The 12,619-nt window shown below is 38.2% G+C and overlaps 1 protein-coding gene across 3 annotated transcripts in view; it reads right to left on the bottom strand.

Annotated features, from left to right (window-relative positions):
- Positions 1-12,619, bottom strand: part of LOC126374204 (zwei Ig domain protein zig-8-like) — a 258,248-nt gene that overhangs the window by 42,548 nt on the left and 203,081 nt on the right. For all 3 annotated transcript variants that reach the window (XM_050020712.1, XM_050020709.1, XM_050020710.1), the window contains 2 exons: positions 10,594-10,699; positions 192-376 (listed from right to left, as the gene is read on the bottom strand). In XM_050020712.1, coding sequence (XP_049876669.1) covers positions 192-376; positions 10,594-10,645 — 237 coding nt within the window. In that variant the 5' untranslated portion in view covers positions 10,646-10,699. The remainder of the gene's footprint in view (positions 1-191; positions 377-10,593; positions 10,700-12,619) is intronic.

Raw genomic sequence — 12,619 nt, 5'->3', positions numbered from 1 at the left:
TTAGGTTAATATTTTGTTTTATATTAGTATAAGTAATTAAGTAATTTTTAAATAATTTGTACGCGTATGTATGTGTATCTATATAATATTATACGTTGAAAGTCTCTCTTGTTACGTAGGTCAGCTGGAAGAAATCTCTTTGTTTATTGTGTACTAATAAATAAAACAATATACAATAAACAACTACATACCGTCCTATTTCCAAGGTCATGTACCCTGCAGTTCAGCTGCGCAGTCTTGCCGACGAGGGCCGTGACGTTCCTGGAGTAGGCCACGTCGAAGTGTGGCCCCCGCTGTGTCAGCCCGAGGTCCACGTCTGTGTAGTCCAACTCTGAGACCCCCTCCGAGCCGAGAGCGTTTGCGTTGTCTGTGCAACCTGAGGAAAATATTATTTAAAGTTAAGCATAGACATATATGCAATAAATACTACGTATAGAACAGCAACTCTCCGCTCCCCACCAGGTTTACCTCACCCCTCGGTCTTACTTTAGTCTTCAATATAGGCGTCAGACGTCACGCACCCAGATGCGCGTGTCCGATAAAGGCGCGGGCTCACCGTGGTGCAAGGATAAGTCACCTGTATTAAGCTTTGCTTTGTAGCAAAATATGTGTATGCACACTGCAAAGCGTGGATAGGTGGTTACATAGCTCAAGATTGGGAACGTGGGTCTGCTTTTAAACTGGAGTCCACGAAAATGGCCCACGACTATAAGAAGATCTTGCTATGTTTATAATAGGTATTGAACGATGTAGACATTTTCCACTATCAAAAATAACTTAATAGTAAACAAAAACAATGTAAGGAAATAAATAATTTAACATAGAAATATACCTTACCTTAGTTATATTACCAGAGAAATGTCTTACACGGGTGTTAGTGACATCGTAACGAATACTGATGGGGATGATTCAGACCATGATTCTAAGTTTATATCAAGTGAAATTTTCCTATTCATAAGATTTTTTGAGTTTTTTAAATAATTTTTCGCTCCATACTTTTGCGACGGAAAACTCCACTTAATATCAACTCATGGTCTGTATCCTCCTCAAAGTTTTCGTTGCGATATCACTAACACCCTGTTTATTATGGAAGAAAAACCTACTTACTTAGGTATAGTCTATGGCTATTTTTAATTGCCTGTGCCTGTGTGAGATAATTATACCAATATTGGATAAACCTTTTAACACATTCAAGGACAGAACGTCTAATGACGTTCCGATTCCAAGGTGTCATACTATTACGAACCATCAATGACCCATGGTCTCTGCCCGTGAAAGGGTTGTAATTCTCTTGTGTAGTTTGTAAGGTCAATAGCCGACTTTATCAACCCTGGTGTCAGTTACTATTAAGTCGCCATAGGCTCCTAACATGGCTCATGTAATTACATACTTATTAAGTTAATTGTAACCGGGACCAACTGATTAACGTGCCCTCCGAAGCATTGACCGTTTTACTTTCGGACCATGGGGTGATCAATGTCCTGACCAAACTAGAGACCACAAAGTGACTTTTGTGATATGTTCCCATCGGGATTCGAACTCAGGACCTCCGGATCATGAGCCCATTGCTCAACCACAGCCTCGGCAAAATTTTATAGACTTAACAGGGCTTAGTTGGGATGACTTTTGTGAAGTAAACGACGGGAAAGTTAATTTGACGAGCAAAAGTTCATTTTATTATCACGTTGTTAAACTATCTCAACTATATTACTGTGGTGATTCATTATAATAATTCTGTGAAATATTTTTATGACTCGACATAAAATTTGAACAAAACACAGAGTGTCTCCTTGTCATATAGGCATAGAATAAGGAGCTTTTCTTTTTTTAAAATAATGCATTTAACGTCTGTGGTCCAGTGGTCTCCAGGTCTCATGATATTATTATGAAGAACCTAGGTACGAATACCGATGGGGATAAATCACAATAATCACTTTGTGATCCCTAAAATCACTTATCACTTACTCACTAACTTAAACCACTAAACTTAAATCACTTACTTTAGTGTTAAAAAATTGTACATTTATTTTATTTTGAGTTTTGTTTTTTTTTTAGTTTTATTTAATTTTATTTTTGTTTTGTTTCATATTTTTGTTCTGTAACTGTTTTGTTTATGGTGTAAATAAAGTATTATTTTGTTACAATCACTTTGTGATCCCTATTACAAGTTGTTCACCCAAATGTCCGAAGTAGGATGATGAGACGTACAGCTTTTACGCAATTATGCGCGTTATGCGCAACACGGTAAGAATTAAATTTTTGTATGCATATCCGGGGTGTGCTAACAGTTCCCATCACAAGTGTCATCTGGCTACTTTTAGGGAAGCCCTTGTAACTTGTTTGTTATACAGGGTGGCCCAGAAGTTCAGGTTCAAAATGAAAAATTAGAAAGAGGGGCTCATTAGCTACCAGAAACACCCCCATGTATGTTCAGCAATTATTTACGGTTTAGGAGATATGACCCATTTTGTACCTTTTTCTAGATTTTCTACCTTACTTCAGAAATAATCATTTTGTCGCTATCCCTTTCTTAATAATTATTTTATTTTACTTCACAACTATGCCTAAAGCTGTGTACCGCTCAATTAAAGATAAATCAAAGTCAAATCAAAGATAAAAAAAAAAGTTATCGGAATCAAAGTGAGAATTCGACCAAAATTGTTACAGTTGTTAATATTTCGCCGAAGAATAATAAACACATGAGATTGTCATGGACCCTGAAAGTATTTCTAAAAACTGCTCCATTTAATAGGGTTTTAGAAACATCCAAAAAAAGTACCCTTAATAAGGGCATAAAACTAAGTAATTTGACCTCAAATATTGCAACACAGACAGATTTGAAGGAAAATTTGGCATTCTCATGCAATGTAGCTGCTTCTTTCTAACGTTGTTAAAGGTGCTCAAAGACACATTTTCAATTAAAAGTAAATAAAAATCACGCTTATAATCGCTAACAGGGTAGACATAGCAACAATCCGAAGACAAAACTTGCAGTCACTTTTGGTATTCGTATTTTAATGAAGGTACATAAATTTGAAGGAAAAAGTTATCCCCAAACACTGTTGGTGATTCATACTATTGGATACTAAAATAAAATCTGTCTTTGAGCACCTTTAACAACGTTAGAAAGAAGCAGCTACATTGTATGAGAATGTCAAATTTTCCTTCAAATCTGTCTGTCTTGCAATCTTTGAGGGCTAATTACTTAGTTTTATGCCCTTATTAAGGGTACTTTTTTTGGATGTTTCTAAAAGCCTATTAAATGGAGCAGTTTTTAGAAATACGTTCAGGGTCCATGACAATCTCATGTGTTTATTATTCTTCGGCGAAGTTTAAACAACTGTAACAATTTTGGTCGAATTCTCACTTTGACTTCTGATAACTTTTTTTTTATACTTGATTTGACTTTGATTTATCTTTGATTAAGCGGTACACAGCCTAAGGCATAGTTGTGAAGTAAAATAAAATAATTATTAAGAAAGGGATAGCGACAAAATGATTATTTCTGAAGTAAAGTAGAAAATCTAGAAAAAGGTACAAAATGGGTCAAATCTCCTAAACCGTAAATAATTGCTGAACATACATGGGGGTGTTTCTGGTAGCTAATGAGCCCTTCTATCTAATTTTCCATTTTGAACCTGAACTTCTGGGCCACCCTGTATAGATTTACAAAAAAAATAAACAAACTCTTTTTTTATTTATTTTTAAAAAAGTTGAACGGCCGTTTCGAAAAAGGCATAGGCTGTTAATTAAATAGCGAATTACGCTAGCGAAATATATACTTTATAATGCAAAAGCCCTAAGAACAAACTTCTGTATTCTTGACCAACGAAATGTATACCAACCTACTTAGTTCCTTACTGCTTGTTTAACTCTAAGTGTGTACGACAAACCACCTCTATTCAACGCCACTACTATTGTTAGCCGTGAATTATGTTCTCTGTATCTGGTAGTTACACACACTATATGTACCTATAAGACACGACGGTAATTGGTATAGCCAGGACGCCTGTCGATACGATTATTCCTATTATTCAAATTCAAATTCTCTAGGTAACATAGTTACACTGTGAATCGTCATTTTTTACATAACGAACGTCTCATCCGTCTAAAACTACTGCAGCTTCTCACAACCTGTATTGCCGGGGAAAAGAAGCTGCAAGAAAATCCTCGGCACAGGGCCCTAGACGTACTTAAAAAAAAAACAAACATAAAATATTGGTATACAATAATAAATAAATATCAGTTCTCAGACAGGTTAGACAGATTAGGATCAATTCACCGGTTCGAACCCAGCACAGGCCTAAACTAATGATTGACGAATTTGTTTTCGAATTCATGTTTGGATCGTAAATAATTATCACGTGCTCAGCGGTGAAGGGAAACATCGTGAAAAAACCCACATTCCCGAGAAATTATTTTTTTTTATCTTTAATGGGATTGCTTTTTGCCCCAGACTTGCCCGAAGGCATTGACGAGGCCTATGATGGAGCGAGCTCGCCAAGAAGGTGGCTGTCATTTTTGAAGGCATGTGACTGTGACTTAACTTGTCACAAACAACATTGGACTGACATTGGGCTGGTTTTCCCTTCGCGGGTTGGAAGGTCAGACAGGCAGTCGCTTCTGTAAAAAACCGAACCTGTCAAATCTTCACGTTAGGTAAGTGGACCCTGTGAAAAACGGGATAATTCTAGGGGGATCAGTGACCACTGTTTCGCTGTGGTGATTCAGTTCCCTGAATTTATCCTGTACCTAAAGTTTGTCTGATAGAACTTGCTTCCGTATCTCTATTCATAGAATCAGAATAATTAATTCAACGTAATTACCACGGATAAACTTGTTGGAAGTCAATTTAACATTTATAAATTATTGGCTGAAACTATAGATAGCTACTTACCAAATTTATGTAAAACAATATTTATTCTGACACTTTTAAATATATGATTTAATGAGAATTATTTATAATTATAATAATCATTTACGATATATAATTATAAATTGAATTACATTTATGTCATTTCGCAAGTTTTTATAGCTAAGGAGGAGAAATGACAAGAAACTGCAAATCTTTTAAATATATGTAGGTTTTCATTACAAGTTATTTAATAACTTATTTTACGATATTTTATGTTGTTTATGCTCAATAAAGTATAATTATCTTTATCTTATACCAGAACACGCGCCGGATTATAATTTTCTTAAAATTGGAACGAACACGCTAAAAATACATACGATCCCGACGACCCGATTACTCTAGCCATAGAGGCGGACAATTAGCTCGCGACACCAAACACCCCGATACCGACCCCGCCGGCGTGGTCGACGATTTTCCTCAATCAACGCTTATCGCTATCGACCCACTAGGGTCGATTAATTCTTTCAAATATTTTTCCTCTCAGACGACGCCCTGAGTCGAGGTTCGCACCCGACAGGGCACCCTCAGGCCTCTTGTCTTAAACGTGGTACATACTGGGTGAGAGCGCTGAAGCGCGCCCCATTTGTCCGGCCAAGTAGTTAATGCCATCTGCGGCAAATCTACAATAAGTCACGTCAAAAAAAACTAGGCTAGGGTCAATCGTGGTTTTCATTTTGAAGCGACGACATCTTCCTGAATTCCGCATTCAACTGACCGCTAGGGGAGCAATGTCGTATCTATATCGATACCGCAATATATCAGGGAATAGGTACCTATTATCGAGGTATTCCCCTATCACTTGGCAAACGGCTATAACGGGTATTGACCTCGGTTTTGGTTAGGTCGAGCATTTGAACACATAGCCAATGGTGCAATATTTAACGTCTGAATATCTCCGTACAAAAACGTCGCCTCATATAGAACAACACCACGTGATTTTCTTCAATCAAACCTCGATTTCTTTAAATTCATTTCATAATTATAAACAACCTCCGTGGTCCAGTGGTTGAGCGTTGGGCTCACGATCCGGAGGTCCCGAGTTCAAATCCCGGTGGGTACACATCATGAAAATCACTTTGTGATCCCTAGTTTATAGGCTGATCACCTGATTGTTCTAAAGTAAGATCCGTGCTTCGGAAGGCACGTTAAGCCGTTGGTCCCGGTTACTATTTACTGATGTACGTAAGTAGTCGTTACATGAGCCATGTCAGGGGTCTTTGGCGGTTCAATAGTAACCCTGACACCAGGGTTGATGAGGTTGGTACTCCACCTCGCTACCCAAACGATAGAAGAAGAATTAATTTCATAATGTATTAGTATTCACAGACTAGATGTTGTATTTTATGATGAATGTCGTATTCACTTCTAATTGCCTTACACATTAGTACTGTTTTACTTTGTTTAATTATGTCGTAACTAAATCTTATAATGTGCATAGCTGTAAGTGATAGATTAAAAAAAAATAGCAGCCAATGTATCTCGCAAGATGCGAGGATGGCTGTTCACAATGCAGTACTTGTCCCTACGCTGAAGTACGGTAGTGAATGTTGGGCATAGCAGAAGAAGCATGAAAGTAGGATTAATGCCGTAGAAATAATCTGCGGTGTTAAATTAAGTCGCTGGGCTCAGTGACTGCACTTTTGCTCTTTGATTGTACATCCAACGCAAGTTGAACTGAGTACAGTCATGAGCAATATAATGTACCCATCTTAAGACTCTGTCGCACCAACATATTATTTGACATTTAGTGAGACTTACAGTTCAATTTGTCAAAAAAGTTAATGTGACATGGTACCAAAGTACACACACACACACACACACACACACATATACATACACATACATACATACATACATACATACACACGTTCATACGTACATATTAATGCTCGTGACCGTACCCACTTATTTCTAATATTTTTTTCTTATTTCCGTTCTTCGGAGGGCACAGGTTACTACTTACTGATGTGAGTACGTAGTCGTTACATGTTTCCTGTCAGGGGCCTACGGCAGCTCAATAATAACCCTGACTTCAGGTTTGCTGCAGGAATTCCACCTCACAACCCATCTGATAGAAGTTTTATTTAAAAAAAAAAGTCTAGGGCCCTTTGCCGAGGTTTTTCTTGCAGCTTCTTTTCCCCGGCTATACAGGTTGCGAGAAGCTGTAGTAGTTTTAGGCGGATGAGACGTTCGTTATGTAAAAATTGACGATACAAAGTGTAACTATGTTACCTACTGAATAAAGATATTTTTGAATTTGAAGAACACTTGCTACTGAATCGCTGCAGAAAATCCCTGTGCGTAAAAAACCTACCACGGGTAAGAAACCTTCTACGGAGAGTACTTATTTATAGGTGTCTGACCCTTTAATAAACCGTAGACTGAGAGCCCATATGTGGTTCATCTATAGGCTGATTACTAGAGATGCGCCAAATATTCGGTTGGTGTTCGATATTCGGTCCGAAAACCGAATATTTGGTATTTGGTTTAGATGTCGCAAGTGTATTATAATTAATTCTAATAGTAATGTTTTAGGGAATCATTACAATAAAAGAATCTTCACACCTAGAATTAATAGGCATTTGATAGGTAATCGAGTCTTCTAATCTTTATCCTATCACCAGCCCCCGCGGCACAACAAATACGCCGCGCATGGCGCGAATTTATCGCCTTCGACCAATAGCCGTGAGACGTTTATCTGCGCAAATAGCTTTCGCTCTGTCTGTCAATTGGTCAAAGTCTTCGATATAATTCTCGGCGCCCGCGATTGAGTTTTTGTGCTGCATTTAAAAGTGAGATTGTGATTCAATGCAAACCTGTTATTTATTAAAAAAAAAATTGGCCCCGGTTATTACTTACTGATGTAAGTATGTAGTCGTTACATGAGCCTTTGGCGGCTCAGTAATAATCCTGATACCAGGGTAGATGAGGTTGTTATTCCACCTCACAACCCAAACAACCACACAAGAAGAAGATTAAAAAACCCGTAATGTATGAATAGATAGAACTGGTTATTTTGACTACTTCCTCCGATTATTTCAGCAAAAAAATTTTAGTCCAATGGAATTCTAATCGAACAGTTCGGCTGAGTAGTTGGTTCAGTAATAGCCTGACCGAATAACATTCGATATTCGGTTAAATCACCATTCGGAGCATCTCTACTGATCCTATACACATTTTAAGCAAGATAATGTTTCATCGCTTATCAATTTACCGCTGATATAAACACATGTGCCTCGAACAAGAAAAAAAAAATAGACGAGAAATATTTTTTGTTCCCAAAAATTGCGTAACACAACATTTTAGCTCGCGATATAATGCGAAACGTTTTTACGACTATGGCAACACCTAATGCGATCTGTCTGAGGACAGGTTTAAAAAAAACTGAAGAGTAATTTCCTTCTCTTTACAGAGTAGGGAAAAAACAGAATGCGTAATCATGCCCATGTTTTTCCCGAACGTGTTGTAAGATCCGAATAAGACAATTTATATTTCTTTTTATTACAATTCAGTGGTCTCTCTCAGCCTCCATGGTCACATTAGGCTCACGATCTGGAGGTCCGGGATTCGATTCCCGATGGGGACTTGTCGAAATCACTTTGTGAGACAGTCCTTTGTTTGGTAAGGACTTTTCACGCTTGAATCACCTGATTTTACGAAAAAGTAAGATGATTCCGTGCTTCGGAGGGCACGTTAAGCGGTTGGTGTCGGCTATTAGCCGTAAAAACACCTCCACCAACCCGCATTAGAATAGCGTGGTGGCTCCATACCCCGTCCGGTTATTTGAGTGGAGGCCTGTGCCCAGCAGTGGGCCGTATATAGGCTGTTTATGTATGTAAACAAAAAAAACATAAAGTTTTTTTTTTTTACAAAGTGATTTTTGTGATTTGTCCTCACCGGGATTCAAACCCGTTACCTCCGGAGTGAGCACAACGCTCAACCACTGGACCACGGAGGCCGTTATGAACACGCGTTCTCTGAACAGGGCTACCAATACAGATAAATAAAAATACTTACGAGAGTATTCAGATTCAGATTTGAATATTCAGGCTTTCTTCCTTACCAGGTGAGAGTTCTCAGCGCTCCCCATTTTAATGCCATTTGGGGGAAACCTACAATAAGTCACGTCAAAAAAAACAGCCTTTCCTCAGCCGTGACTATAAATAGATTAAAATTAGAACCCCCAACTGTCTACGACAATCTTGCACTGAGTATTTCTTTAATTAAAACATAAAACAAAATATTTCCAAGAAGCGTTGTGTACAGCCAAAAAAGAAAAAGCTCAAATAAGGGAGAAAAGCATCACCAAAATTAGTCAAACTTTGACATTTCACTGTTTTTTCTACTTGAATGAACAAGTAGCAAGAAAGGAGGAAGAGAGAAGCAACGGGATGAAATGTCAGGGGTCCACTTATAGTGGTTAGAGGATATAACTCAAGAGAAGACAATTTTATGGTGATGCATTGTCCATTTTAATCAAATCCACTTATTTTTTTCTGGACATTTTTTATTTTTCAAGTAATGTGGATTACGTTATTGTGTCTAAGTATACAAACTTATTTATTTATTTTAATGGATCACTTACAGCTAAGCATATTATAACATTTAGTTAAAACATAATTAAACAGCGTTGAGTCATGTGACCACCTACTCGAGTACTTATGAATGACATCAATTCATGCGTTACAGTGGAGTGGACAACCATAATATACATTTTCTTACAAAGCGAAGCTTAATACATGAATGGTGTAAATATACGATCCCAACAACCCGACTACTCTAGCCTTAGAGGCAGCCGCCAATCAGCTCGTGACACCAAACACTTCAGGACACCGATACCGACCCCGCCGCGCGCCGGCGTGGTCGACGATTTCCCTCAATCAGCGCTTATCGCTATTGACCCACTAGAGTCAATTAATTCTTTCAAATATTTTTTCCTTTCTGACGTGACTTATCGTAGATTTGCCGCAGATGACATTAACTACTTGGCCGGACAAATGGGGAGCGCTGAAGGCTCTCACCCGGTACAACGTTTAAGACAAAAAGCCTGAGGGTGCCCAGTGGGGCGCGAACCTCGGCTCAGGGCATCGTCTGAACAAATGTACGATATTTGACCATGTTTATGGACGAGTGGCGAGGTTGACTTATATAGGTTGTGAGAAACAACAGTAGTTTTAGGCCAGTAGTTTTACCTGTCCTTAGGCGGGTGAAACGTCCGTTATGTAAAAATTAACGATTCAAAGTGTAACTATGTCAAATTGAATTCAAATTCAAAAATATCTGTATTCACTAGGCAAGATAGCTGCACTTTGAATGGCAATTTTTACATAACGAACGTCATATCCGCCTAAAACTACTGTAGCTTTTCACAACTTGTATAGCCGGGGAAAAGAAGCTGCAATAAAAGCCTCGGCACAGAACCCTAGACGTTCTAAAAAAACATAAAATATTTTATAATAATATAATTTAGATTATTACCTACTGAGTAAACATTTCTAAATTTTGGTGATATGTGTGTGAGAGTGTGTACAGTCATGAGCAATATCATGTATCCACTTTAGAACCCTGTCGCACTATCATATTTGACATTAAATGTGACATGGTTTCAAAGTGTATACATATTATTAGTACTCGTGACCGGACAGTGTGTGTATAATTATGTGTGTGAGATTACTCACCGGTGCGCGAGACGATCGCCAGCACTCCGAGCGCGCTGAGCAGAATAGACATGGCTAGATGACGTGCCCGCGCATAATCTCACGCCTTGACACTGTCAGCGTATACCTGGGGCCAAAGAGAACACACTCATTAATTAAAAAAAAAGAAACAAAAATATTTATTCTTCAAAATTGGCTTAAATTGTTAGCACTTTTTGACCGTCAAAAATTTAATTACATATTATGTAAATGGCTGTAAAGCTACTATCACATCGGAGGCTATATCGCTGAGGGAAAGACGTGGCCAGAAAGCCTCCCAGCACAGGGCCCTACTACGCTTGACACTACAAACGAGGTCGCAAGTTTGAATCCTAAAAAAAACGTAAAGTGAAGATTTTTGTATTTGTTTTCGCATTCATGTTTGGATCATGAACGATTTGCATGTCTTTAGTGTACAAAAATATCGTGAGGAAACCCACAGTCCCAAGAAATGTGATTCGGAGGTATATGACCCAACGTGTACTGGACTGGATTTCGCGGGTCGGAAGGTCAGACAGGCAGTCATTTAAGAAAAAATCTGGACCCCGTGACTAATGGGGTTGCGCTAAGCAGATCTTCTTTTGTCTGGCCAAGCGGTGAGAGCCCTCCCCGCTACCCAATTCTTCGGCCAAGTCCTAAAAATCTACAAGAAGTCACGTCAATTAGACACAGTGAATTAGGAAGACAGGTTACACGCTCTGCTTTTTCTTTTTAAATTCTATTTTCAATTATTGTTCTTTTTAATTTGTTAACTTTAGTTTCTACTTTTTCATTATCAGTGTTGTGTGCGTCTATAATTGGCGGGTATACAGGAACATTTCCTAAGTGTATTTTATTTTATGTGTTTGTGTATGTACTGCTGTTGATGCATCATAATAGATAAATAAATACATAAACTAACGCCTATTTTCCGCCACGGTAAGCAGAGACTATGGAATAAAACAAACAAAAAAAATGTTCAAAATAATTATTTTTATATGTAAGTACGTTAAACATACAGCATAAGAATGTACACAGATGGAATTCGTTAGAATTATATGCGCAACCTTGTTACGCCTGAGAGAAACGTAAAAAACCCTGAGGCTTCTTGAAGCCATTTTTTAGACAAAGAAGGCAAATAACTAATTCATATGAATATGCCTACATTTTCCTTGCTGGGTGGGTAGTAAATTAAATACATAAATACATACACTTAAGTCTATTTCCCACCGGGGTAAGCAGAGACTATGGCATTCCATTTGCTTCGACCCTGACACACTTCTCTTGCTTCCTCCACATTCATCAATCGTTTCATACACGCACGCCGGTTCAGAGTAAATCGTACTTAACTTTTTCTAAGGATGTCTTTTCTAAGGACAATTTGCGTCCTTCTAGTTCTTCATCTGCCAACTATCGCTTTATATACTGCTTTCGTAATGTTATTATCCTTCATCCGGTCTACGTGTCCAAACCAACTTAACATTCCCTTCTCAATCTTAGTCACTATATCGTCTTTTACACCACGTCTTTCTCTTATCACATCGTTTTTCACTCTATCAGCCAATTGAACACCGCAGATGCTATGCAGCGACCTCATTTTTACGGCATTAATCCTGCTTTCATGCTTCTTCTGCCATACCCAACATTCACCACCGTATTTCAGGGTAGTGAATCGTTTTAGTAAATACCAAAAATAAAAATGTTAAACGGCCTCTGTGGTCCAGTGCGAGCATTTGTCTCTGAATCTGAAGGTACCTGGTTCGATTCCCGGTGGGACATTATATCACAATAATTAATTTGTGATCTCTAGTTTGATAAGGACATTGCAGGCTGATTACCTGAATGTCTGACCTGAGAATTAGTACAAAACATAATTATCAAATTAAAAAAACTTGACACAATAATTAATTCTTCTTCTTTTGAATCTTGGATAGCTCTGTTCGGAGAACGTTTGACTAACATAGCAGTGTCGCGGGTTCGAAACCCGGCTAGGGGCTCTTAAACTACTAAATTCGACTTTATAGAGTTT

This window comes from Pectinophora gossypiella, chromosome 17 (assembly GCF_024362695.1).
Source record: "Pectinophora gossypiella chromosome 17, ilPecGoss1.1, whole genome shotgun sequence".
Taxonomy (NCBI): domain Eukaryota; kingdom Metazoa; phylum Arthropoda; class Insecta; order Lepidoptera; family Gelechiidae; genus Pectinophora; species Pectinophora gossypiella.
Note: the sequence above shows the minus strand (reverse complement) of the source record. Positions and strands in the feature narration are given on the sequence as shown.